We start from the raw sequence: 25216 nt of genomic DNA, 5'->3' as shown, positions 1-25216 counted from the left end.
AGATACTCAGATTCAGGGCCAGATGCGGTGGCTCACACCTGTAATCCCAGCAGTTTGGGAGGCCAAGGTGTGCAGATCATCTGAGGTCAGGGGTTCGAGACCTGCCTGGCCAACATGGCAAAACCCTGTCTATACTAAAAGTACAAAAATTAGCCAGATGTGGTGGCGTGCGCCTGTAGTCCCAGCTACTTGGGAGGCTGAAGTAGGAGAATCAATTCAACTCAGGAAGTGGAGGTTGCAGTGGGCCGAGATCATGCCACTGCACTGCAGACTGTGCAACAGAGAGAGACTCTGTCTCAAAAAAAAAAAAAAAAATACTCAGATTCCAGGATTTTTGTACGTAACTTATTTTTTTTCTCTCTGAAAGCTCTTAGGAACTTGTCCTTGTCCCTGGTATTTTGCAATTTCAATATGATGCACTTTGCTGTGGCTCTTTTTCTAAACATTGTGCTAGATACTGAGTGGGACTTTTCAGTCTGGAAAATTATATCCTTTCCTTCTGTACAGTTTTCTTCAATTATTTCTTTGATAATCTTTCCCCTATATTTTCCTCTTTTCCTTAAACTATGATTATTTAAATATTGGGCCTCCTGGAATGTTTTTCTCATCTTAATGTTCTTACTCACTTTCCATCTCTTTGTCTTTTTGTTCTACTTTCTATGGTATTGAATTTCTTTTTTCTACTCTATTTCCTTTTTTTCTAAAAATAATATTTTAGGCTTCTCTTTGTTTCATGGATATAATATACTTATTTCTCCAAGGCCATTAATTATAGTTTCTGTGTTCTTCTGATTTCTAGACTAGCTTTGTGTCCACTGGGTTTCTTTTCTGCTATTTGTTTATTGTTTCATCATTTTTCATGTTCAGAGCGATTGAAAAAATTCTGGTAATCCTCAAATGTAAGACTATTTTTAACAATGGAACAGTGAGGCACTAGCAACTTGATTGGATAGTGTTTGTCAAAGAGATTTTGTGGAAAATCATGAAAGCACTTATTGTTTCTTTCTTTTCAGACTTTTTGTTAAAGTTTTCAAAATAAATTAATATACAGCAAAACTGACTTTTTGATGTACAGTTCTATGAGCTTTAACACATGTACACATTTGTGTAACAACCACCACGACAATCAAGACACAGAACAGTTGCATCCACCCCAGTTCCTTGCTCCATCTTTGTGGCCACAGCCTCCTCTTGCTTTAAACCACTGGCAATCACTAATATATTCTCTGTCACTATAGTTTTGCCTTTTCAACAGTCATATAAGTGGAGTCATATAGTATGTAACCTTTTGAGACTGGCTTCCTTCACTCCTGAATGCCATTGGGATTCATATAACTTGTTGCACGTATCAATATTACATTCCTTATTATCGACAAATAGTATTCCATTAGATAGATGTAATACGGTTTGTTTATCCATTCATTTATTGAGGTGCACTTGACTTGTTTCCAGATTTGGTGATTATAAATGGAACTGTTGTGAACATTTGTGTCAGGTTTTTATATAAATGTAAGTTTTCATTTCTCCAAGGTAAATACCTAGGAGTTGAATTGCTAGGTCATATGATAAGGGCATATTTAACTTTATAAGAAACTGCCAAAGTTTTCCACAGTGGCTGTCTCATTTTGCATTCCACTAGAAACATAGGAGAGTTTTAATTCTTTCTCATCCTCATCAGCACTTACTATTGTCACTGTATTTTTATTTATCCATTCAATAGGTGCATAGTATATTTTAGTGTGATCTTAATTTGCATTTCCCTGGTGAATAATGATGTTGAACTTTTTTTATTCCTGTGCTTATTTGCTATCTGTATATTTTCTCTTCTGGGTTACCTTTTGAAGGTTTTTTTTTCCTGATTTTTGAATTGCGTTGTCTGTTTTCTTACTGTTGAAACCTGAGAGTTCTTTCTATATTCTGGATATAGGTCCTTTGTCATATGTGTGATTGGCAAATATTTTCTCTTAGTCAATAGCTCGCTTTTTTATCTTTGTTTTTATTCATGCATTATGAATTGTATTTCATGTGTCCAGTTTTATTTTGCTTTCATCTTTTTTTCTTTTAAATCACAGGGAAGTCTGTGTATGTCATCTGGGATTAAAACTCCTAAAAGATGGGAACTGATGGTGTCTAACACAACCTTTGTTAATTTTGATCTCATCAACTGTGTGGCCATTAGAACCTGTTCAGACTGTTCCCAAGGACAAGGTAATTATTTGAATAGACAGGACAGATGATAAATAAGGCCAATATTCAAGTCAGTATTATAAATAGTGGCAAATACTTTGTGAATCATTATCTCTTTCAGTTATAAGATTGCATCAGTAGAAACTGTTGCTTAAATCTCCTAAAAGACATCCTGGAAGTTCTCCCAGTGCAGCTTCTGCAGCTCCCTGTCCTCCTTCTATTACGGTGCCTATCACATTCTGTCATTAGGGTCCTATGTCTCTGCTGGACTCTGACCTTCATAAAGGCAGAAATCATGTATTTCTTGCTCAGAGTTTTAATTATTAGTAGCTAGCACAGAGCCAGATGCCTAGTAGGCAGTTTATTGAATAAATGAAAGAATGGAGTTAGATGGGTAGATACCTGGTATAAACTAACATGCACACAACCTTTCCTGAAAGAACCGAAGTTCAGGTACTTAATGTTTTCAACAGTCCAGGGCTTGATGTACGCACAAAGGGAATCATAGGAGTTCTTGCTCACTTTTTAACCACATCTCAGAGGTGGTAAGAAATAACTTGGAGGACTCATGGGCCAAGGTGAAAGAGGTAGAGAGTAATCTAGTTGATTTGATCATCGTAAACAGCCAAACCAAGTAATTTAAGTAAATATGCTCTTGTGGTTTGAATCACCAATTTAGATAATTGTTTGTTTTTTTAATTAAATGAATAATCAACAAGTCTCCACTTTACTTTTTTTTTTTTTTCCCTATGTAGGTAACATGAAAGATTGTTTTTATTTGGGTGGCATCTGAGTTTAGGATTGTAGAAATAATAGTAGAAATAAAAATGCCTCATAACAAGTGCTTGCAATCGCAATTCCTCAATTCTTTAATATCTTGACTATTTCATATCATTCATGAGACAGTGAAAAAAAAATCACACTACTCCTATGAACTCTAATCCCTTTTCACTGAATAATATTGGCTAACCCCTCTCTTCATTTGCTTAAATACCATCTATTTCAGGCTCTGCTTAAGGACCTAGGGGGTACAAATATAAAAAACACATAGTTTCTGTCCTCCAGGAACTCTTGATCTAGGCACTAAAATAAATGTCCAAGCCCATTCTTGTAAGAGAGCATGATGAACGCAGTAATAGAGGACTCAAGAAAGTCAGTGAAGGGGCTGAGGAAGGGGGTCAGGCAAGAGCTCATAGAGGTTATTCTTGAGTAGGGTTTAGGAAGGTGAATAGAAGTTTGCAAGAAGGTATATGCAAGGAAGAATTTCTAGGAACAGTATACACACAAAAAATAGAATCCAAGAAGTAAGTTGTGCTTGGGAAATCACAAAGAAGTCCAGTATGACTGAAATGTAGAGCTGCAGGTGGTTTGTGGTATTAAATGAAATACAGAAGTTGCAAGAGGTGCAATTGTGTAGCCTTTCATGTATGAATTAATTCACTGCCTGTACTCTATTTGGCTGCAGAATGAAAACATTAGTGCCTCTATTTGTGTCTTTTTCATTTTATTTTCTTTTTTGTATATTTTATAATGTACATAATATATTATGGTATGGTAGTATATGTACTGGGAGATGTGTACTCAGTTTTCTTCCTTTAATGACATGGATGTGTGAATTAGAAGACCACTGCCATACTTTCCTTTTAGGCAATTGGACTGATAGTACCAATGAGTCACATGGCAGTGGTGTTGGGGAAAGACTGCCAAGAAGTGTGGCCCTACAGCTAATACTTAGAAAGTGTATTACTAATACTATTTGCCCAAGTGATTAATTGAGTTTGCTTTTGAAAGTAAATGTTTAAATAAACCTTATAGTAAGAGGTATTGGAGGGGTTAGACTCACCATAGAGGAATGAAAGCTGAAAGATTGGAAGACTAAACCATAGCATCTTTGGTGCTTAGTAATTAATAAATTAATGTTTTCTGCTTCTATTTCCCACTAGATGAGAGTTTCTTACCCTTGGCACTATTGGCATTTTGGGTGAGATAATTCTTTGTTGTGGGGATTGTCCTGTGCATTGTAGGATATTTAGCAGCATCTCTGGTTTCTACCTACTAGCTGCCAGTAGCACTGCCAGCTCCCCAATTGTGACAGCCAAAAGTGATTGAAAATAGTGCCATGTCTCTTGGAAGGTAAAATCAACCCTGATAGAAAAATCCTTGCCCTACAATGTGGACTACAGACTGCATGAAGGTAGGGCCAATGCTGCAGTTATACCTCTTAGTATCTCTAGCACACCAGAGCTTAGTAGACAGTAAACACTCACTGTGAAACAATCACAGAAAACACTTTTTTTTCTTGCATGAATAGGTTAATTGTAAAACTAGATAAATATGCAATTTAAATCCTAAGACCATCACTCCAGTGAATTTAGTTGCTATTCGTGCTATTGTGTAATAATCTTTCTGTCTTCCAATTTATAGGTGGATTTACTGTGAAGACCAGCCAGTTGAAGTTTACAAACTCTTCAAACTTAGTGGCATTTCCATTTCCTCATGCAGCAATTTTGGAAGACTTGGATGGGTCTCTGTCTGGGAAAAACAGAAGTCACATTCTTGCTTCTATGGAAACCCTTTCACCTTCTTGTTTGGTCAATGCAAGCTTTGGTCGGGTTGTCCATGGCAGTGCCTGTGGAAGAGGTGTTCTTTTTCATCGTATGTCTATTGGTTTGTAAGTGAAATTAACTATACTTTTTAGCTTGCCGATGGACATGCATCTGTTATTCTGGCTGTTGAGGCTTATAGAAGGGAAATTGTTTTCTAGATTATTTGAAGTATTTAGCTCTAAAGAAGTGAAATGGGAATAATTTTGACAGCTGCTGAACTGTGAGTGTATGGTAGTTTTAAGCTGACTCAAATGGCAGCTAACTTGCAATATATTTGGACCAGATCTCATAGTCTGTGACCTCTCATTGACATTTTGGGCTAATAACTTCTTCTTAAAAAGACTTACAACCAACAGAGAGTTTGAGATATATTTAAATTAGAAGTATTATTAAAAAATTCTAATAATGTCCATTCTCATCTATATATATGTACTCTTCCCAAGCTCTTTTTAAGTGTTCAGTATCCTCCAGGGAAGCAATTGCTGATGCCTCCTATTACTTGCAAGGTTGCTTCACTCCAGTTCATTTTCCTTGTTAATTTCATGAACTATTGGATTCCTACAATACATTTCCTATTAATATTGGAGCAAGGACTCCTTGGTTATGCCACTCAAACTACCATTAAGTCAGCAGCGGGGCTGTTTATAATGCATAATAGGATTGCTCCTGCCCTCTTTAATTTCCAGGTAATGATTGCTGAATGTCTAGGGTTCTGTCTTTTACTTATTCCAAATGGATTGTATATATTTAGCCACATTTATTTTCTTCCTTTGTCTTAAGTGTCCTAACTCCATGAATATTAAGTCAAGTAATTCAGTCAGACCTCATTGGCCTCTTACTTGAACAAGTAAACTCCAGGGAGTGAGAATCATTGTGGTTAGGATTGCACTAACTCTGTATTTTGAATGCATAGGGAATCAGTACTTTGGCATTCTGTTTTGAAAGCCTTAGCAATGCACTGGTAGCACTGAATAGTCTGGAAATTTTTCATTTTTGCTTTCTAGACATTCATTATCCTACCTAACGTTAATGAGCCCAATTCCAGTGAGTAAAATAATAATATGTAGGGATATATTTTTATTTCTAATCATTTTGATTGTGCAGAGCATGACTTTTTCTTCATTCTCAGGGATGCAGCCTGATTTTTATTATTTTAGTGTTTTTACCAAGGATGTTTTAAATGAGTGTTTTGAGAGTTATAAAAATTAGTGATTTATTTCTTATATGCATTTTATCAAATGAGGAAAATAGATGTGTGTACTTAAAAAGAACATTATATGCTTCTATAATATTTATTTCTGCGTGTTCTTGATAGTCCTTTATCATGCTTTACTTTGAGATCTACTGGTAGGCTGTCTCTTGGAGAGGCACTTGTCAATGTGATGTTAGAAGGCTCTGTAGTGCCTGAAACTTGTTTGAGCATTTGCTCTTTGAGATCTTTGGGACAGGATATTAAGGTGCTTGCCTTGGCAGCAGGTCATGATCCCACCACTTGGGGACTGACAAGGTCAAGAAAAATGTAATACTGATGCTGTATTCTAAGTAGATTCAAAAGGGTCTAGCAGGATGAAAAACTTATCCTGGTTTTCCTGGATTTTTTCTTGTTTTAAAAAGGCAAATTCCATGTTCTGGAAACTTCCTCAGTCATCTAGGCTGATTGGTCACTCTACTCCTTAGATTCTATTTAAAATTTTCAGGTTGACTCTCAGGTCTATGGACAAATACTCAACTGACCCTAATTAGTCACCTGGAAGTCTCAGCATGCTTCCAGTTATAAGTCTCTTGGCCCTGATGCGCTCACCTCTAGGAGAGGCAACTGAATTAGATGATCTCTAAGGCCTTGCTGCTCAAAGTGTTGTCCATGGACCAGCAGCAGCAGTAGCACCAGGGATTTATTTTTAGAAATGTGGAAGCTCAGAATGGGCCCCAGGTGTCCTGAATTACAATGCCCAGGTGATTGGTATTAAAGTCTGAGAGGCACTCCTCTAAGGTCCTTCTAATTTTATCTTTCTATGATTCTATCCCTAGCTATTTGTGCTCAGTGGCTTGATCTTTGTCCCAAAGCATTATAACCTCATTAGGAACATGTCAGAGCTAATGAGCAATTTGAATTCAGCATAGATACAAACTTTGCTGCATTTCATGGAGAATGGATTAATTTGTTGTGCTATTTGCCCTGGGGCAAGCACCCTAAGAGTTGATTTACAAAGCTCTCACAGTCATGATCTTTTGGGGTTGCATGTTGATGGAGATCTAATACGGCATAAGCACCCTGCTGTCTTCACTTTCAACCCTTAACTCCCTCCCTCAGTAAGAGGTCCAGAGAGGGCAGGGAGTGAGGCTTTACATAGCTGCATAAACAAGACATCCTCTTCCTGTTCTGCTAAGAACCAAGCTCTTGGAGTGTGAGTTCTTCCTTGGTAGGCCCCCTCTCTGGTCCATTTTCACTATAAGTTATTTGTTTGACATTGGCAACCTTCTATTCCTGTCCCTCACTGCCTTAAATCTGACGGTGCTTACCTCTGTGGTACTTCCTGCTTTATTGGTTCCTATGACTCAAAGCCAACAGTTGGGATGACAGAAGTATTTAAATATTTGAAGTTGGCCACACTATTTAATATTTGGGTGAAGAAAAAACTGCCACTCTTTTTGGCAGAGTGTAGTTTATGTTTTGTTAAAATGACAGCATGCTTGATCTGCGTGAGTGCTGCTTATATTGTTTTCTCTCTCATCAGCTCTAAAAATATGCTTTCTGTAGAAGCTGCAGGTATTCTGGATAGCATTCCTTTCCCAGCTTCTGTTTCTACCAGCTTCCCCCAATGAACCTCAGTGTTCCTGGTGAGACAGGGGTAGTGTTAGTTCTGCCAATGTAAGTCAGCCTTATATCAGAAATACATGCTGGTGACAGTTTTTCTCCAGGGTCCCATAATTATAAAATGTCCCACATAGTTCTTGGATTTATCTATCCCAAACTTTAGGTAAACAATTTTTTTTTTCTGTATAGAAATAATTACACGAAACAAGTACAATATTATCAGTAGGATTTTGTGTGCTCTTTTTAGATCTCCCTAGTCCAAATTGTGATGTGCCGTAAGAGTGAATTACCCACCATATAGCTAAGACTTAATATGAAAAAAAGAATGTAAAATATCTCAATAATTTGTGTATATTGATCATGTTGAAATAATATTTTGGATAGATTGGGCTAAATATATTACTAAAATTAATTTAACTTGTTTATTTTGAGCTTTTTAGTATGGCTGCTCTAAAACTCAACTTGCCAAAATGGGATTTATGATTTTTTTCTATAGACCTGTTTCTCTCTGGGTGCTCAGAATCCCACTGAGGCAAATGCTAGTCTAAACCTGAAACATGGAGTCATCCTTGACTCATCTTTGTACCTTATTTCCCACACTAATCACCTATCAGCTCAATTTTCTCTCCTTAAGAAATCCCTCTTGAGTCTTTCTACTTCTCTCCTTCCCCAAATCCTTCTCCAGTCTGGGCTACCATTACTTTTCACCTGTAGAACCACAACAGCTGCTTAGCTTGCCATTTTTTGGTATTTCAATCTCTGAACTTTCTAAATGCAGTTCTGATCTTGTCATCCATTCCCTTGCTTGAAACTTTTAAAGAATTCTCAGTGCTTTCCAAGGAAAGTCTGACATTCCTAATGTGTCATGGAGCTTCCGTGTCCTGCTGTCTGCTTTGGGTTCCAGCATTATCTCTCGGCACTCTGCTCTACCTTTCCTGCACTCTGTCCCTTAGCCACATTCAACTTATTTGTGCTCTTCCATTCATAAGGTTCAGCTTCCATGAACTCAGCATAGAGGTCGTTTTCTCTGCTAGGCTTCCCTGAGCATACTGCGCAGGTTTTGATATCTCTGTTGTGGGCTAGCTCTTTATACTTGCTCTAATCAGTACTTATAGCACCTGCATAGCTTTCTAAATTGTCCATCTCTCCTCATAGATGGCAAGGAGGGCAAATAGGGATTTTCTTTGTATTTTGATGCCCCAAACTCTGTTTAACACATAGCAACTCAACAAAATTGGTGTTGAGTAAAAAAATATAAATAAAAAATAGTGGACTGCCCCCAAATCTTCCTTTCGTGTCGTTATTGTCTATTTCTCTCCTAGGGCATGTTCATGAGGAGTCCACAGCATTCGGCTTTTCTTCAGAAGACCCGGGAGTAAAATGCTATCTCCAGTCTTCTAAAATTCTTAGGAATATCTAGTATTTAAGAATGTTCTTTCATAATCTTCTCTGGGCTTTTACTTTCCTGGGGCAATCATTTGACTGGAGGATTTATTCTAATTGCTGATTCCTTCTCTTTCCAACCCCACTCTATCCACATTCAGTCATCAGTTTGCCTTTATTTGTAATTGTTTTCTTGTCCTGGTGGAATAGATACATAAAACTGATAGAGAGGATGCAAGCTCAACCCTTATAATTATTTTCTCGAAAATTTTTGTCATTGTTGTTTACAGCAATCTATAACTTCTTCACTTGTCGTAGACTCATTGAGATATCAACAGATCAGACCTTGATTCTGTCTTTGAATTTTTGACTGTGTTGAGTATGAGGGAGACTAGAAGAGCTTGCAAGATTTTGTAGGTTGGCTGACCAATCCTTCTGAGTTTTTATAGGATGTACATAAAATAGTCAGGACATATATACAGTACATGTTTGAAATTATTTTTCAGACTGAAGAATAGAGAAATAATTAACAATCCTTTGTGGGTACAAGTCATATCCCCTCTACTTCCTAGGTATATTTCTTTGCACAAGTTACTTTACCTCTTTTTGTTTCAGTTCTTTCATCACTAAAATGGGTATAATGGTATTTATCCCTCAGGGTCATTGCTTGACATGTAGTAGGTACTCTTTAAAGAATATCTATTTTACATTTGTGATTTACAAAACAATGCATAGGCATAATACTAATTGAATAGGTTACTGCAGAATTTTTTGTTTCTGAGAAACAAATGCCAGGGGGAGGAGCCAAGATGGCCGAATAGGAACAGCTCCGGTCTACAGCTCCCAGCGCGAGCGACGCAGAAGACGGGTGATTTCTGCATTTCCATCTGAGGTACCGTGTTCATCTCACTAGGGAGTGCCAGACAGTGGGCGCAGGTCAGTGGGTGAGCGCACCGTGCGCCAGCCGAAGCAGGGGCGAGGCATTGCCTCACTCGGGAAGCGCAAGGGGTCAGGGAGTTCCCCTTCCAGGGGTGACAGACGGCACCTGGAAAATCGGGCCACTCCCACCCGAATACTGTGCTTTTCCGACGGGCTTAGGAAACGGTGCCCCAGGAGAGTATAGCCCGCACCTGGCTCAGAGGGTCCTACGCCCACAGTCTCACTGATTGCTAGCACAGCAGTCTGAGATCAAACAGCAAGTCGGCAGCGAGGCTGGGGGAGGGGCGCCCGCCATTGCCCAGGCTCGCTTAGGTAAACAAAGCAGCCTGGAAGCTTGAACTGGGTGGAGCCCACCACAGCTCAAGGAGGCCTGCCTGCCTCTGTAGGCTCCACCTCTGGGGGCAGGACACAGACAAACAAAAAGACAGCAGTAACCTCTGCAGACTTAAATGTCCCTGTCTGACAGCTGTGAGGAGAGCAGTGGTTCTCCCAGCATGCAGCTGGAGATCTGAGAACGGGCTGACTGCCTCCTCAAGTGGGTCCCTGACCCCTGACCCCCGAGCAGCCTAACTGGGAGGCACCCCCCAGCAGGGGCAGACTGACACCTCACACGGCCGGACAGGTACTCCAACAGACCTGCAGCTGAGGGTTCTGTCTGTTAGAAGGAAAACTAACAGAAAGGACATCCACAACAAAAACCCATCTGTACATCACCATCATCAAAGACAAAAAGTAGATAAAACCACAAAGATGGGGAAAAAACAGAGCAGAAAAACTGGAAACTCTAAAAACCAGAGTACCTCTCCTCCTCCAAAGGAACGCAGTTCCTCACCAGCAACGGAACAAAGCTGGACGGAGAATGACTTTGACGAGCTGAGAGAAGAAGGCTTCAGACGATCAAATTACTCCGAGCTACGGGAGGATATTCAAACCAAAGGCAAAGAAGTTGAAAACTTTGAAAAAAATTTAGAAGAATGTATAACTAGAATAACCAATACAGAGAAGTGCTTAAAGGAGCTGATGGAGCTGAAAACCAAGGCTCGAGAACTACGTGAAGAATGCAGAAGCCTCAGGAGCCGATGCGATCAAATGGAAGAAAGGGTATCAGCCCTGGAAGATGAAATGAATGAAATGAAGCGAGAAGGGAAGTTTAGAGAAAAAAGAATAAAAAGAAACGAGCAAAGCCTCCAAGAAATGTGGGACTATGTGAAAAGACCAAATCTACGTCTGATTGGTGTACCTGAAAGTGACGGGGAGAATGGAACCAAGTTGGAAAACACTCTGCAGGATATTATCCAGGAGAACTTCCCCAATCTAGCAAGGCAGGCCAACATTCAGATTCAGGAAATACAGAGAACGCCACAAAGATACTCCTCGAGAAGAGCAACTCCAAGACACATAATTGTCAGATTCACCAAAGTTGAAATGAAGGAAAAAATGTTAAGGGCAGCCAGAGAGAAAGGTCGGGTTACCATCAAAGGGAAGCCCATCAGACTAACAGCGGATCTCTCGGCAGAAACCCTACAAGCCAGAAGAGAGTGGGGGCCAATATTCAACATTCTTAAAGAAAAGAATTTTCAACCCAGAATTTCATATCCTGCCAAACTAAGCTTCATAAGTGAAGGAGAAATAAAATACTTTACAGACAAGCAAATGCTGAGAGATTTTGTCACCACCAGGCCTGCCCTAAAAGAGCTCCTGAAGGAAGCGCTAAACATGGAAAGGCACAACCTGTACCAGCCACTGCAAAATCATACCGAAATGTAAAGAACATCGAGACTAGGAAGAGACTGCATCAACTAACGAGAAAAATATCCAGCTAACATCATAATGACAGGATCAAATTCACACATAACAATATTAACTTTAAATGTAAATGGACTAAATGCTCCAATTAAAAGACACAGACTGGCAAACTGGATAAAGACTCAAGACCCATCAGTGTGCTGTATTCAGGAAACCCATCTCACGTGCAGAGACACACATAGGCTCAAAATAAAAGGATGGAGGAAGATCTACCAAGCAAATGGAAAACAAAAAAAGGCAGGGGTTGCAATCCTAGTCTCTGATAAAACAGACTTTAAACCAACAAAGATCAAAAGAGACAAAGAAGGCCATTACATAATGGTAAAGGGATTAATTCAACAAGAAGAGCTAACTATCCTAAATATATATGCACCCAATACAGGAGCACCCAGATTCATAAAGCAAGTCCTGAGTGACCTACAAAGAGACTTAGACTCCCACACATTAATAATGGGAGACTTTAACACCCCACTATCAACATTAGACAGATCAACGAGACAGAAAGTCAACAAGGATACCCAGGAATTGAACTCAGCTCTGCACCAAGCAGACCTAATAGACATCTACAGAACTCTCCACCCCAAATCAACAGAATATACATTTTTTTCAGCACCACACCACACCTATTCCAAAATTGACCATATACTTGGAAGTAAAGCTCTCCTCAATAAATGTAAAAGAACAGAAATTGTAACAAACTGTCTCTCAGATCACAGTGCAATCAAGCTAGAACTCAGGATTAAGAATCTCACTCAAAACCGCTCAACTACGTGGAAACTGAACAACCTGCTCCTGAATGACTACTGGGTACATAACGAAATGAAGGCAGAAATAAAGATGTTCTTTGAAACCAACGAGAACCAAGACACAACATACCAGAATCTCTGGGATGCATTCAAAGCAGTGTGTAGAGGGAAATTTATAGCACTAAATGCCCACAAGAGAAAGCAGGAAAGATCCAAAATTGACACCCTAACATCACAATTAAAAGAACTAGAAAAGCAAGAGCAAACACATTCAAAAGCTAGCAGAAGGCAAGAAATAACTAAAATCAGAGCAGAACTGAAGGAAATAGAGACACAAAAAACCCTTCAAAAAATAAATGAATCCAGGAGCTGGTTTTTTGAAAGGATCAACAAAATTGATAGACCGCTAGCAAGATTAATAAAGAAAAAAAGAGAGAAGAATCAAATAGATGCAATAAAAAATGATAAAGGGGATATCACCACCGATCCCACAGAAATACAAACTACCATCAGAGAATATTACAAACACCTCTATGCAAATAAACTAGAAAATCTAGAAGAAATGGATAAATTCCTCAACACATACACCCTCCCAAGACTAAACCGGGAAGAAGTTGAATCTCTGAATAGACCAATAACAGGAGCTGAAATTGGGGCAATAATCAATAGCTTACCAACCAAAAAAAGTCCAGGTCCAGATGGATTCACAGCCGAATTCTACCAGAGGTACAAGGAGGAGCTGGTACCATTCCTTCTGAAACTATTCCAATCAATAGAAAAAGAGGGAATCCTCCCTAACTCATTTTATGAGGCCAGCATCATCCTGATACCAAAGCCTGGCAGAGACACAACAAAAAAAGAGAATTTTAGACCAATATCCTTGATGAACATTGATGCAAAAATCCTCAATAAAATACTGGCAAATCGAATCCAGCAGCACATCAAAAAGCTTATCCACCATGATCAAGTGGGCTTCATCCCTGGGATGCAAGGCTGGTTCAATATACGCAAATCAATAAATGTAATCCAGCATATAAACAGAACGAAAGACAAAAACCACATGATTATCTCAATAGATGCAGAAAAGGCCTTTGACAAAATTCAACAACCCTTCATGCTAAAAACTCTCAATAAATTAGGAATTGATGGGACGTATCTCAAAATAATAAGAGCTATTTATGACAAACCCACAGCCAATATCATACTGAATGGGCAAAAACTGGAAGCATTCCCTTTGAAAACTGGCACAAGACAGGGATGCCCTCTCTCACCACTTCTATTCAACATAGTGTTGGAAGTTCTGGCCAGGGCAATTAGGCAGGAGAAGGAAATCAAGGGTATTCAATTAGGAAAAGAGGAAGTCAAATTGTCCCTGTTTGCAGATGACATGATAGTATATCTAGAAAACCCCATTGTCTCAGCCCAAAATCTCCTTAAGCTGATAAGCAACTTTAGCAAAGTCTCAGGATACAAAATCAATGTGCAAAAATCACAAGCGTTCTTATACATCAATAACAGACAAACAGAGAGCCAAATCATGAGTGAACTCCCATTCACAATTGCTTCAAAGAGAATAAAATACCTAGGAATCCAACTTACAAGGGATGTGAAAGACCTCTTCAAGGAGAACTACAAACCACTGCTCAAGGAAATAAAAGAGGATACAAACAAATGGAAGAACATTCCATGCTCATGGGTAGGAAGAATCAATATCATGAAAATGGCCATCCTTCCCAAGGTAATTTACAGATTCAATGCCATCCCCATCAAACTACCAATGACTTTCTTCACAGAATTGGAAAAAACTACTTTAAAGTTCATATGGAACCAAAAAAGAGCCCGCATCGCCAAGTCAATCCTAAGCCAAAAGAACAAAGCTGGAGGCATCACACTACCTGACTTCAAACTATACTACAAGGCTACAGTAACCAAAACAGCATGGTACTGGTACCAAAACAGAGATATAGATCAATGGAACAGAACAGAGCCGTCAGAAATAATGCCACATATCTACAAGTATCTGATCTTTGACAAACCTGACAAAAACAAGAAATGGGGAAAGGATTCCCTATTTAATAAATGGTGCTGGGAAAACTGGCTAGCCATATGTAGAAAGCTGAAACTGGATCCCTTCCTTACACCTTATACAAAAATCAATTCAAGATGGATTAAAGACTTAAATGTTAGACCTAAAACCATAAAAACCCTAGAAGAAAACCTAGGCATTACCATTCAGGACATAGGCATGGGCAAGGACTTCATGTCTAAAACACCAAAAGCAATGGCAACAAAAGCCAAAATTGACAAATGGGATCTAATTAAACTCAAGAGCTTCTGCACAGCAAAAGAAACTACCATCAGAGTGAACAGGCAACCTACAAAATGGGAGAAAATTTTCGCAACCTACTCATCTGACAAAGGGCTAATATCCAGAATCTACAATGAACTCCAACAAATTTACAAGAAAAAAACAAACAACTCCATCAAAAAGTGGGCAAAGGACATGAACAGACACTTCTCAAAAGAAGACATTGATGCAGCCAAAAAACACATGAAAAAATGCTCACCATCACTGGCTATCAGAGAAATGCAAATCAAAACCACAATGAGATACCATCTCACACCAGTTAGAATGGCAATCATTAAAAAGTCAGGAAACAACAGGTGCTGGAGAGGATGTGGAGAAATAGGAACACTTTTACACTGTTGGTGGGACTGTAAACTAGTTCAACCCTTGTGGAAGTCAGTGTGGCGATGCCTCAGGGATCTAGAACTAGAAATTCCATTCGACCCAGCCATCCCATTACTGGGTATATACCCAAAGGACTATAAATCATGCTGCTATAAAGACACATGCACACGTATGTTTATTGCCGCATTATTCACAATAGCAAAGACTTGGAACCAACCCAAATGTCCAACAATGATAGACTGGATTAAGAAAATGTGGCACATATACACCATGGAATACTATGCAGCCATAAAAAATGATGAGTTCACGTCCTTTGTAGGGACATGGATGAAATTGGAAATCATCATTCTCAGTAAACTATCACAAGAACAAAAAACCAAACACCGCATATTCTCACTCATAGGTGGGAATTGAACAATGAGAACACATGGACACAGGAAGGGGAACATCACACTCTGGGGACTGTTGTGGGGTGGGGGGAGGGGGGAGGGATAGCATTGGGAGATATACCTAATGCTAGATGACGAGTTGGTGGTTGCAGCGCACCAGCATGGCACATGTATACATATGTAACTTACCTGCACATTGTGCACATGTACCATAAAACCTAAAGTATAATAATAATAATAATAAAAGAAAAAAAAAAAAACAAAAAAAAACAAATGCCTGGCAAGGGAATTAGGTAATGTAACTTAATCCAATTCCTGAAAAACAGGGAATAATTTGTAATAATCACATGACGTTGTACTGATCCAGCAAAACCTCCCAGGTGGTTGTAGAACCTGAGGTCATTCAGGGCATAGACTTTGATTCATTGTGCCCCAGTACCTTCTATTTCTTCCTTCCCACCTCTCCTGGAAAATGAAAGGTTAATGTTCTTGTTGATCACCTTGATTCTTAGATCTTGCTTAATATCCTCTCCTGTAGTGCTTGCGTTCAGTTTTTACCTATGTAACAACTCTTAAGGTGTCAGTGTTCAAAGTACGAGTCACCCCCTGCCTCTGTGAATGCAAAAGTAAAGAAGAGTTCAAATGAAAATTTTGGCCTAGCTTTTCCTCTAATAATCGCTTGACTTTCCTTCCTAGGGATAAATAGGCATGGCATCACTAATGGTATCTTTTCAGTCCTTAAAAAACAACCCTGTGAGACAAGAAAATTCAAAGATGTATTATCTTTTCTTGGCAGCAAAGGTTACAGAATTAAAGTAGAAAAAGATCTAAAAATCACAATGGACCCCAAACTGAGGAATATCATCAACAATATTACATGGTTATTAAGTTTTATGAATAATGAAAGGTTGCAGTGGTATGCTGGTAAATGTTTAACAACTAGCTCTCCAGAATAAAAAGCTCTGGTTTATTTCATTTGCCTAATTCTATGGTGAAAATACTCTCACATGCCTTATTTTAAGCTTCCAGCCTAAAAGCACTGAACATGAAGCTGGGAAGAAGGGTCAATGATGGGCTTCTGACAGCCAGTGTCAGTCATCCCAATCACAGCTCTGGTATGCATATAAATATGGGAGGACAAGCTTCTTAGTCTAACTTCCTACCTGCTGGATAAAATATTTTTCAATATCCTTGACAAGCAGTTGTCCACCTATCTACCTTCTGGTTGCATAGCTTCAATGACAGTGTTCTCATGTTCTCAAACAGCCATTCCAATTGGACTCAGCAGATCAAAAGTAGAGATGCAATGGTATATGGTCACCTAAAGTAGGATAATGGGCATCTATTGCTTTTCTTCATATATTAAGATAAAATGGGCAAAAAGTATTGTCCTAATATAACAGCAGATAACTATGTTGCAAAAACTGTAGATACTTCCTTAGAGGAGAAATATTTAAGTGTTTCTGAATCCACAAGGCTGTGGATGGAAAAACTTAATGATACAATGATAATGAAATATTACTGAATGGTGGCAGGTTAGCGGATAGAATAGTGGTGCTGTGACAAGGACTGTTATGAGCATGGTATATTTTTAAAGGATGCTCATGCAAAGCCATGCCACAGAAATTTGTTGGCTGTGCTCACAGTTTTGATTTTTCTTCCCCTTTGTGCAGTAAAAGATGAGAGTGACAGCAACAAGCACAAATACTCAGAAGATGTTTGCAACACCATTTGAGGTTAGGTATTGTGGTGTGTCTGGCTTAGGAGATGGATAATTATAGAGGATTTATTTCACAACTGTTCCAAATCAAGAGCATTTAGAGCTCAGTGCAATGCTTGTCTTTAATACACAGATATGGACCCTCAGGAAAAGTAAGCTAATGGTAAACAAAAACCAGGGAGTTAATATCTGCTCTCATTGGTATTATTGATTGCCTAACAAATCCTTTGTGGGATTCAACAGCTCTGCACAGTACATGGGCACTAAGTCACATAACTCTTTAAGTGACTAGTATGGTAAATTGGTACTTTGACCAGGGAGTTTTACCAAGTGATAGTGTTATATTTCTAATGGAACATTTCCCTGAATTAAAAACAGGTTTGGGCCAGGCATGGTGGCTCACGCCTGTAATCTCAGCACTTTGGGAAGCTGAGGCGGGTGGATCACCTGAGGTCAGGAGTTCGAGACCAGCCTGGCCAACATGGTGAAACCCCATCTGTACTAAAAATATAAAAAATCAGCTGAGTGTGGTGGTGGGTGCCTGTAATCCCAGCTACTCAGGAGTCTGAGGCAGGAGAATTGCTTGAACCCGAGAGGCAGAGGTTGCAGTGAGCCAAGATCATGCCACTGCACTCCAGCCTGGGCAACAAGAGTGAAACTCCATCTCAAATAATAATAATAATAAAATAAAAAATAAAATAAATTAAAAAAGAACAAACATTAAGGCAGCCCACAGAAAAGAAAAACAACATGTAAGGCTTATAGCCCTTTTGTCTTTTTGATCATAGACAGGAGGAGCTGTTGCTGATGCAGAGGTAAGGGTTAACATTTAAAATGGACTGGTTGCCTCCTGATTTCTTGCACATAAAGCCATGAGAAGTTCAGGGAGAGACTTCTTCCCCTAGTAATGAAGCTCTCTGCTGCTAATGGCCCATGCAGACTCCCTTGGCTCCTCCAAATTAGAAATACTTTTGTGCTCCTTTGCTTCATTAACAGTAAAGAGTGGGAGATTGGTGGCTATTTAGGGCATGGGGAAATTGGTGACTATTTAGGGCAAGTGAAAATTGTAGTAATTATGGTTGGTAAGTTCTCTTCATGGTGTTTTTTTGACTCTTGATGTTTTTTTGGTGCTTTTCAGAAGACCCCTCCATGGTTAATTCTGGCATTTGGCCTCAGAGGACAGGAGATGATCTGACTGAATTTTTGGCCCCTGGTGATGGTCAGTACAAGCCATCTTGCCTGATGGGAGATGGGTCTTTTGCTTTTTGAGTTGCTTTTCAGAGTGGAAAGCATATCTGAATGCTTACCATATGACCCTCTCTACTACCAGCTGTGATAAAAGTGTAGTGTATATGATAACCTCCTTCTCTACCTATATTGCACTACAGAAAGCTGAGGCTGTACATGAGTGCCTGTGAAATTGCATCCCTAATAAACCTTGGTTGAGATGGGTGAGGGGAGCTTGATAGACTCAAGGCTCTGAGAGAATGAGCAGTGCATGAAGGAGAAATAAGAAAGAGTAATTTAGGATCACAGCGTGCTATGGTATGTCTCTGGTTGGCCAAGGAGTTTGCATCAGATTATTGGATTCTGACTAGAAGGAAAAGAACCTCAAAAGGAAAGTGCAATGTTTCCAAAGACAAATAGAAGCAAATTATTGCTAGCATTTAGCAGTTTGACACTATTTGAAGAGGGACCACATTTGTATGGGCCTTCAGAAACTGGGGAGATTATCTGAAAAATGCTCCCTTCAATAATTGAAATTGTAATCTATAGAAACTGAGTCAGGGGAAATAACATCCTAAAAATTGGTCTGTAAATGTGGTGTTAATTGAAATTTGACGAGTAATTAAGTCCAGTCAAGGTGACCAGGGGAATTCTTGGGACCACATTGCTGGAATTAAAAAATATTTCTAGAAATATCTACCCAATTGATTATACTATCACATATTGAGGTTTTTTTTTTTTTTTTTTTTTTTTTTTTTTTGAGACGGAGTCTCACTCTGTTACCCAGGCTAGAGTGCAGTGGCGCGATCTCCGCTCACTACAAGCTCCGCCTCCCAGGTTGACGCCGTTCTTCTGCCTCAGCCTCCCGAGTAGCTGGGACTACAGGCGCATGCTGCCACACCCACCTAATTTTTTGTATTTTTAGTACAGACAGGGTTTCACCATGTTAGCCAGGATGGTCTCGATCTCCTGATCTCATGATCCACCCGCCTTGGCGTCCCAAAGTGCTGGGATTACAGGCATGAGCCACCGCTCCCAGCCGAGGTAATTTTTTTAAATGATCAACGTGGTATGCATGAGAAGATAGGTGAGGCAGGAGGAATTAAATGTGAACAGATGGATGCTTTTGAACAGAGATCTTTTTTTGGTTTGTAGTTAAAACTATTTTTAAAAAGTGGTTTAATTGACAGCACTTGACTAGGGTTGCAGAAATATGAGTTTTCAAGGAAATCATAGCATTTTCTTAGACCAGAGACCATTATTAGTGCACATTGCTTGTATGTGCCCAGGAGAGGTTTTCTGACCACTAACTATGTTTGTCCTTTTGGCAAATATCCTACTGATATGGGGTTGATTGTATCAAGCTCTAATAACTTAGGATCCCCCAACTGCTGATTTCTTTTGAAAATAAGTTTGCAGGAAATCTCTTGACCCTCATGTGGTTTTCTAGGTAGACTTCCAAGTTGGGGAGAAATGTTACTGCATAACCAGCTGGAGTATTGTGGTGCATATAACACTTGTTTATTCAGTCAGAAAATATTTGTTAAACTCCCACTATATGAAAAGTACTTTTATTTCTTATGGTCAATCATTAACTAAAAATTCTGATTTATCAATTAGTCTCTCTTGGATTTAGGTCTTGTGATTTAAATAAATCACAAGACTTATTTAAATAAATCCAAGCCCATATATCTCAGTAAAAATGGGAAGGATATACTTTTGGAACCTGAAACACTTATAATCATTCTCGTACTTGAGGAAATTTAGATATTTAGATATTTCTAGTGTGTTTTATTTACTGACCACAGTACCTACTGTAGCCAATTTTGATATTTCTTAGTTTGAACTTACCTCTTCTTATCATATTTGTTTTTACACTTATGTACCCAAAGCTTATTTTTATTTGCTAAATATAGTTGGGCCAAATTGTTCCTGGACAATATCCTGGGATTATGAGACTCATGGTTTCCATCAGGGGAAGAGAGAGTCATGATGACTGAGGGCAAATGGCTAGAAATTCTAAGAAGGGAAATTTAACATTCTAAAGCTTTTCTAAAGATTACAATTTAAAACTAAATTCCATATATGGAATGTTTTCTATTCGAAGATGTAAACACCCCATAACTGAAAGAAGGGGAGGGATGAAATATGGTGGGAATTTCTGCACTGGATTGGAAATTAGAACAGATGATCTTTGTGTTCATTGTGATTCTAAGAATATAGGTTGAGAATTGTCCATTAGTTCCAATTTAAATCCTGAAGGGGTGGGTGGGGAAGAGTGGACAACAAACCTAAGTACCTAAAACCCAAAGAAAGGAAGACATTTTCCCCTCCTCCAAGATTTCTAAAGGTTCAGTTAATGCTGCATAGGGAAATCTGAAAAAAGAGTAGTTCTTTCATTCCCAAATGCCCTGAGCATTTTTCATCCCTTTCATTTCATTAGTTAATGGATGAAACAAATACATTTGATCTTGCAAGAAATATGTGTCAAGTGCTACATTGCCAGGGTCAATGATCTGTACCATGGAAGAGTTTTTGGTACGTTTTTAAATGACCAAATATCCTGAATAAACCTCTAGGCATTCAAATAAGTAGTGCAGAATGGTAAATCTGGCATATTTGAGGTTCTTAAATGAGACCTAAGTAGATGTTATTGGCCTTGGTGAGTGCTTTATGTAGATTATCTTTATGTTTCATAGTACCTATATGAGATCTATTCTGTTGTTGCCTCCATTTTAAAAAGAAATGATCTAAAGGTTAAATAGGTGCTGAAATTTGCCCAGGTTTACACACCTACTGAGTGCCAATCTAGATTTCAGTTGATACCCATTTGTTCCAGTGCCCAAGTGTGCAACACTTAAAAAAGTTCCTTTTTGAATTATTCCACGGGCTTATAAATTGGCCTTAGATTTACTCATGCCCCATCTCACTGTGAAAACCCAATGTCCTCTTTTGACTCATTTCCCTTACTTTGAGAATTTAATTATCTGCCTGCGGCAAAATGCCACAGTTAGATTCTCATGAAAACTAAACCAAAGGAGGAAGAACAGTCATAATGTGTATTGATTTTTTTTTTTTGGCTTTTGCTTTATTTCTTTAGGTCCACTTTGACTCTCTTTTAGGGGTCTAATCATTGGCTAAATCTACTTATGTTTTAATGAAGTCTTAAAAATCATTTTCTGGGATGGCTGTATAGAATAAGTTGGGTAACTTGATTCACAAATTTCTAGTTCTACTTTGTGATACTCACATATTGCTTTTGCTCTACCCTGCCTCAGTCTCCTCATTTGGTAAAATGCAGTTCTTCTAGAACACTTTATATACACTAGAAAATGTCACTGGCTGCTTTTGGAAGATCTCATCTATGCATTCTTCATTCATATAACAAACATGATTTGGGTGCCATTGTGTGCTGGGCCCTGTGCCAGGGCAGAGGATACCAATAAGAAAGGGGAAAAGACCTCTAACTTATGGATCTTATAATCTATGCTTTTAAAAAGGCAAAGCCAAGAACACATAGGTACTGTAATAGCAGTGAGTACTAGGCATTACACAAGGCTGCAGGAGAGGAGCAATTTACCTCATCATTCTAGAGAAGGATGCCGAAGCCACTCCTGCTGAGCATTTTGAGCAGGACTTCTGAGAGTCTCAGCACCTAGGCGTGTCAGGTCCCAGGCCTCTGTCAATTGTTCCTCATGTGAATATCCAATTACCAATAATAATGTTTTTTGCTGTTGATAAATCTGGTCCAAGGCAAAATTCTGGCCATAGACATTTCTTTATTGAAATCGTAGTATATAGTCTTGGTTCATACAAAATCATTAATGTGTCGTTTATTAGTGGTGGAGGTTGCAGTGAGCCGAGACTGCGCATTGCACTCCAGCATGGGCAACAAGAGCGAAACTCCATCTCAAGGAAAAAAACAAAAAACAAAAAACAAACAAAAAACCTGAGAGTCACCACCTCCAGTTCACCAGGACATTGTAATTTGCAAATGATCCAATGGCAACTTCCCACTGGGTTGTTTTCACTCACACAGTGACTGCTAAAACGTCCCTAGACATATAACTAAAGAGGGCCTAAGACATATGTGGAGAGAAAGGAAAGATGATTGCAATTGATGAAAGAGGAATGTATTGGATTCAGAATGAGCAAATAATCTTGCAACCCATTTTTTTTTTCCTTTTAAAATCACCCTAGAGCTCATACTCCTGAAGTTTATTATGATTTAACCATGACTGACAGCAGAAATAAAACAACCACTGTCAATTATGTATGTGATACATTGTCTAACCCTCATGGCTGGATGGCTCTGCTCGTGGACCAAGAGACCTACTCATTGCAATCTGAGAACCTTTGGATCAACAGATCTCTGCAGGTAACCCAAGGAATCCATTAGTTGGTATGCCCCATTCTCATTTGTTCTTATCTTTCTTTGTTTGAGATAATGGGTTGAAAGAGGAGCAGGTTATCTCGTTATTGAAAGTCTTGGCATATTCTGATGCAGATAAAGAAAACTTCAGTAGTATTTTGGCCAGATGAATATAAGCTAAATATGAGATTTGGTTGCTTTTTAAACTTGAAAATTTTAGTATCTATTTATGTGTTATTGTGAATGCAGAATGGTTCCGCCTGAAAATTTAAATTTATTAATACAATGAGAAACAACCTCTACACATCTTATAGAATTGCATTTCTTTAAAACTTATTGGTTAATAGCCAATTTACCCTAGAGAGAAGTGTTTGTAGCCGGAGAAAAATGCCTTACCAAAGCATTTATACGTTGCATACTGCCACCTTGTGGTCAAAGATTAACTTGCAAATCGAAGTCTGTATGAGTCCCCAGGCTGGATTGGGTTAAGGGAGACAAATAACAGCAGTGAAGATAGAAATGGCCATGTGGCAAGATGGCCTACTAGAAGCAGAGACGTTCGGAGGTTACCATCGAAAAAACAAAACAAAAACATAATAAGCATGTGAAGCCTTCATCGGCAACCAAGGTATCCAGGTTCTCTTATCAAAATTGACTAGAAGGCTGGCGTGACCCACGGAGAGAAGGAAGAGCAGTGTGGTGCGGTGGCCCACCTAAGAGCCACACGGGGAAAAGGAACTCCGTCCCCCACAGCCAAGGGAGGCGGTGAGTGAGCCGCTACCCAGCCGGGGAAATTGCTTTTTCCACGGAATTGTGTAACCCATGGGTCGGAAGATCCCATTCGCGAACCCACACCACCACCGGGGCCTAGCGCCCTAAGCAGATTCTTACAGCCTCTCAGCTGGAATCTGCTTAAGCCTACCAAACTCTCGGGGGGGGAGGGGCGACCAGCACTGGCTGCAGCTGCCTGCTGTCTAAGCCATTTTAGCTCCCAGTTTGGAGCTCAGGAGAGGCAGCAGCCAGCACTGGGACTTGCAACTGCCTAACACGCTAAGCTCTGTGGATGGGGGAAAGGCAGCACCCATTTCTATAGCTCTAGGCTGCACTTTTTCCCTGTTGGAGCCAGGGAGGCTGGATGGCTTTGTCCCAAGACTTGTCCCCACAGCCCAACATACCAGCTGTGGCTGTCTGCAGCCAGAGTGCCTCTTCGGGCCTAACTCTGACCCATCCTCCCTCAGTGGGCAGGGCTTCCCCGCAGGATCTCCAATAACTCCAGCCAGAGGCTCAGGGACAGAATTCATATCTCCGTGGGCCTGAGCCCTGGGGGGAGGGGGTAGCTGCAGTCTCCGTGGACCAGCAGACTTGGCCTGTCCTCCTGATAGTTCTGAGGAATCCCGGCAGCCCAGATGAGTGGATTTCCCCTTAGTGAAACACACCCTCTCCACCAAGGGACAAAGTGCTTTGTTGAACGGGTCCTGCTCCTCGTGCCACCAAACTGGGTGAGACCCTCCAACAGAGGTTGTCAGACACCCTATGCAGGAGCGATCCTACTGGCATCAGGTTGGTGCCCCTTGAGGTCAGAGGTCCCAGAAGGAACAGACACCCATCTTTGCTGCACTCCAGCCTCCTTGAGTGACATCTCCAGGCACGGGAGCAAATCAGATGAATAGGGCCTGAAGTGAACCCCCAGCAAACTGCAGCAGCCCTACAGAAGAGGGACCTGAAAGAAAAACAAACAAGCAGAAAGCAACAACAACAGCATCAACAACAACAACAACAACAACAAAAAGGCTCCCACAAAAATCCTATCCAAGGGTTAACAGCCTCAAAGACCAAAACTAGACAAGCTCAAAAGGATGAAAAAGAATCAACGAAAAAATGCTGAAAACCAAAAAGGCCAGAGTGCCTCTTCTCCTCCAAATGATCGCAACGTTTCTCCATCAAGGGCACAGAACTGGATGGAGGATCAAATGGATAAATTGAGAGAAGTAGGCTTCAGAAGATGGGTAATAAAAAACTATAATGCGTGAAAGGAGCATGCTCTAACCTAATGCAAAGAAGCTAAGAACCTTGATAAAAGGTTAGAGGAATTGCTAACTAGAATATCCAGTTTAGAGAGGGATATAAACGACCTGATGGAGCCAAAAAACACTGCACAAGAATTTTGTGAAGCACACACAAGTATCAACAGCCGAATTGACCAAGTAAAAGAAAGGATATCAGAGTTTGAAGAGCACCTCACTGAAATAAGACATGCAGACAAGAAAAAAGAATGTAAAGGAATGAACAAGGTCTCCAAGAAATATGGGATTTCATAAAAAGACTGAACCTATG

At 39.7% G+C, this 25216-nt stretch overlaps 1 protein-coding gene across 1 annotated transcript in view; it reads left to right on the top strand.

The window, feature by feature from the left end:
- PKHD1 (PKHD1 ciliary IPT domain containing fibrocystin/polyductin) overlaps positions 1–25216 on the top strand; it is a 477573-nt gene that overhangs the window by 204999 nt on the left and 247358 nt on the right. Inside the window, exons 46-48 of the mRNA XM_054492265.2 lie at positions 2073–2208; positions 4612–4858; positions 22711–22888. Coding sequence (XP_054348240.2) covers positions 2073–2208; positions 4612–4858; positions 22711–22888 — 561 coding nt within the window. The remainder of the gene's footprint in view (positions 1–2072; positions 2209–4611; positions 4859–22710; positions 22889–25216) is intronic.

This window comes from Pongo pygmaeus, chromosome 5, assembly GCF_028885625.2.
Source record: "Pongo pygmaeus isolate AG05252 chromosome 5, NHGRI_mPonPyg2-v2.0_pri, whole genome shotgun sequence".
Lineage (NCBI taxonomy): Eukaryota > Metazoa > Chordata > Mammalia > Primates > Hominidae > Pongo > Pongo pygmaeus.
Note: the sequence above shows the minus strand (reverse complement) of the source record. Positions and strands in the feature narration are given on the sequence as shown.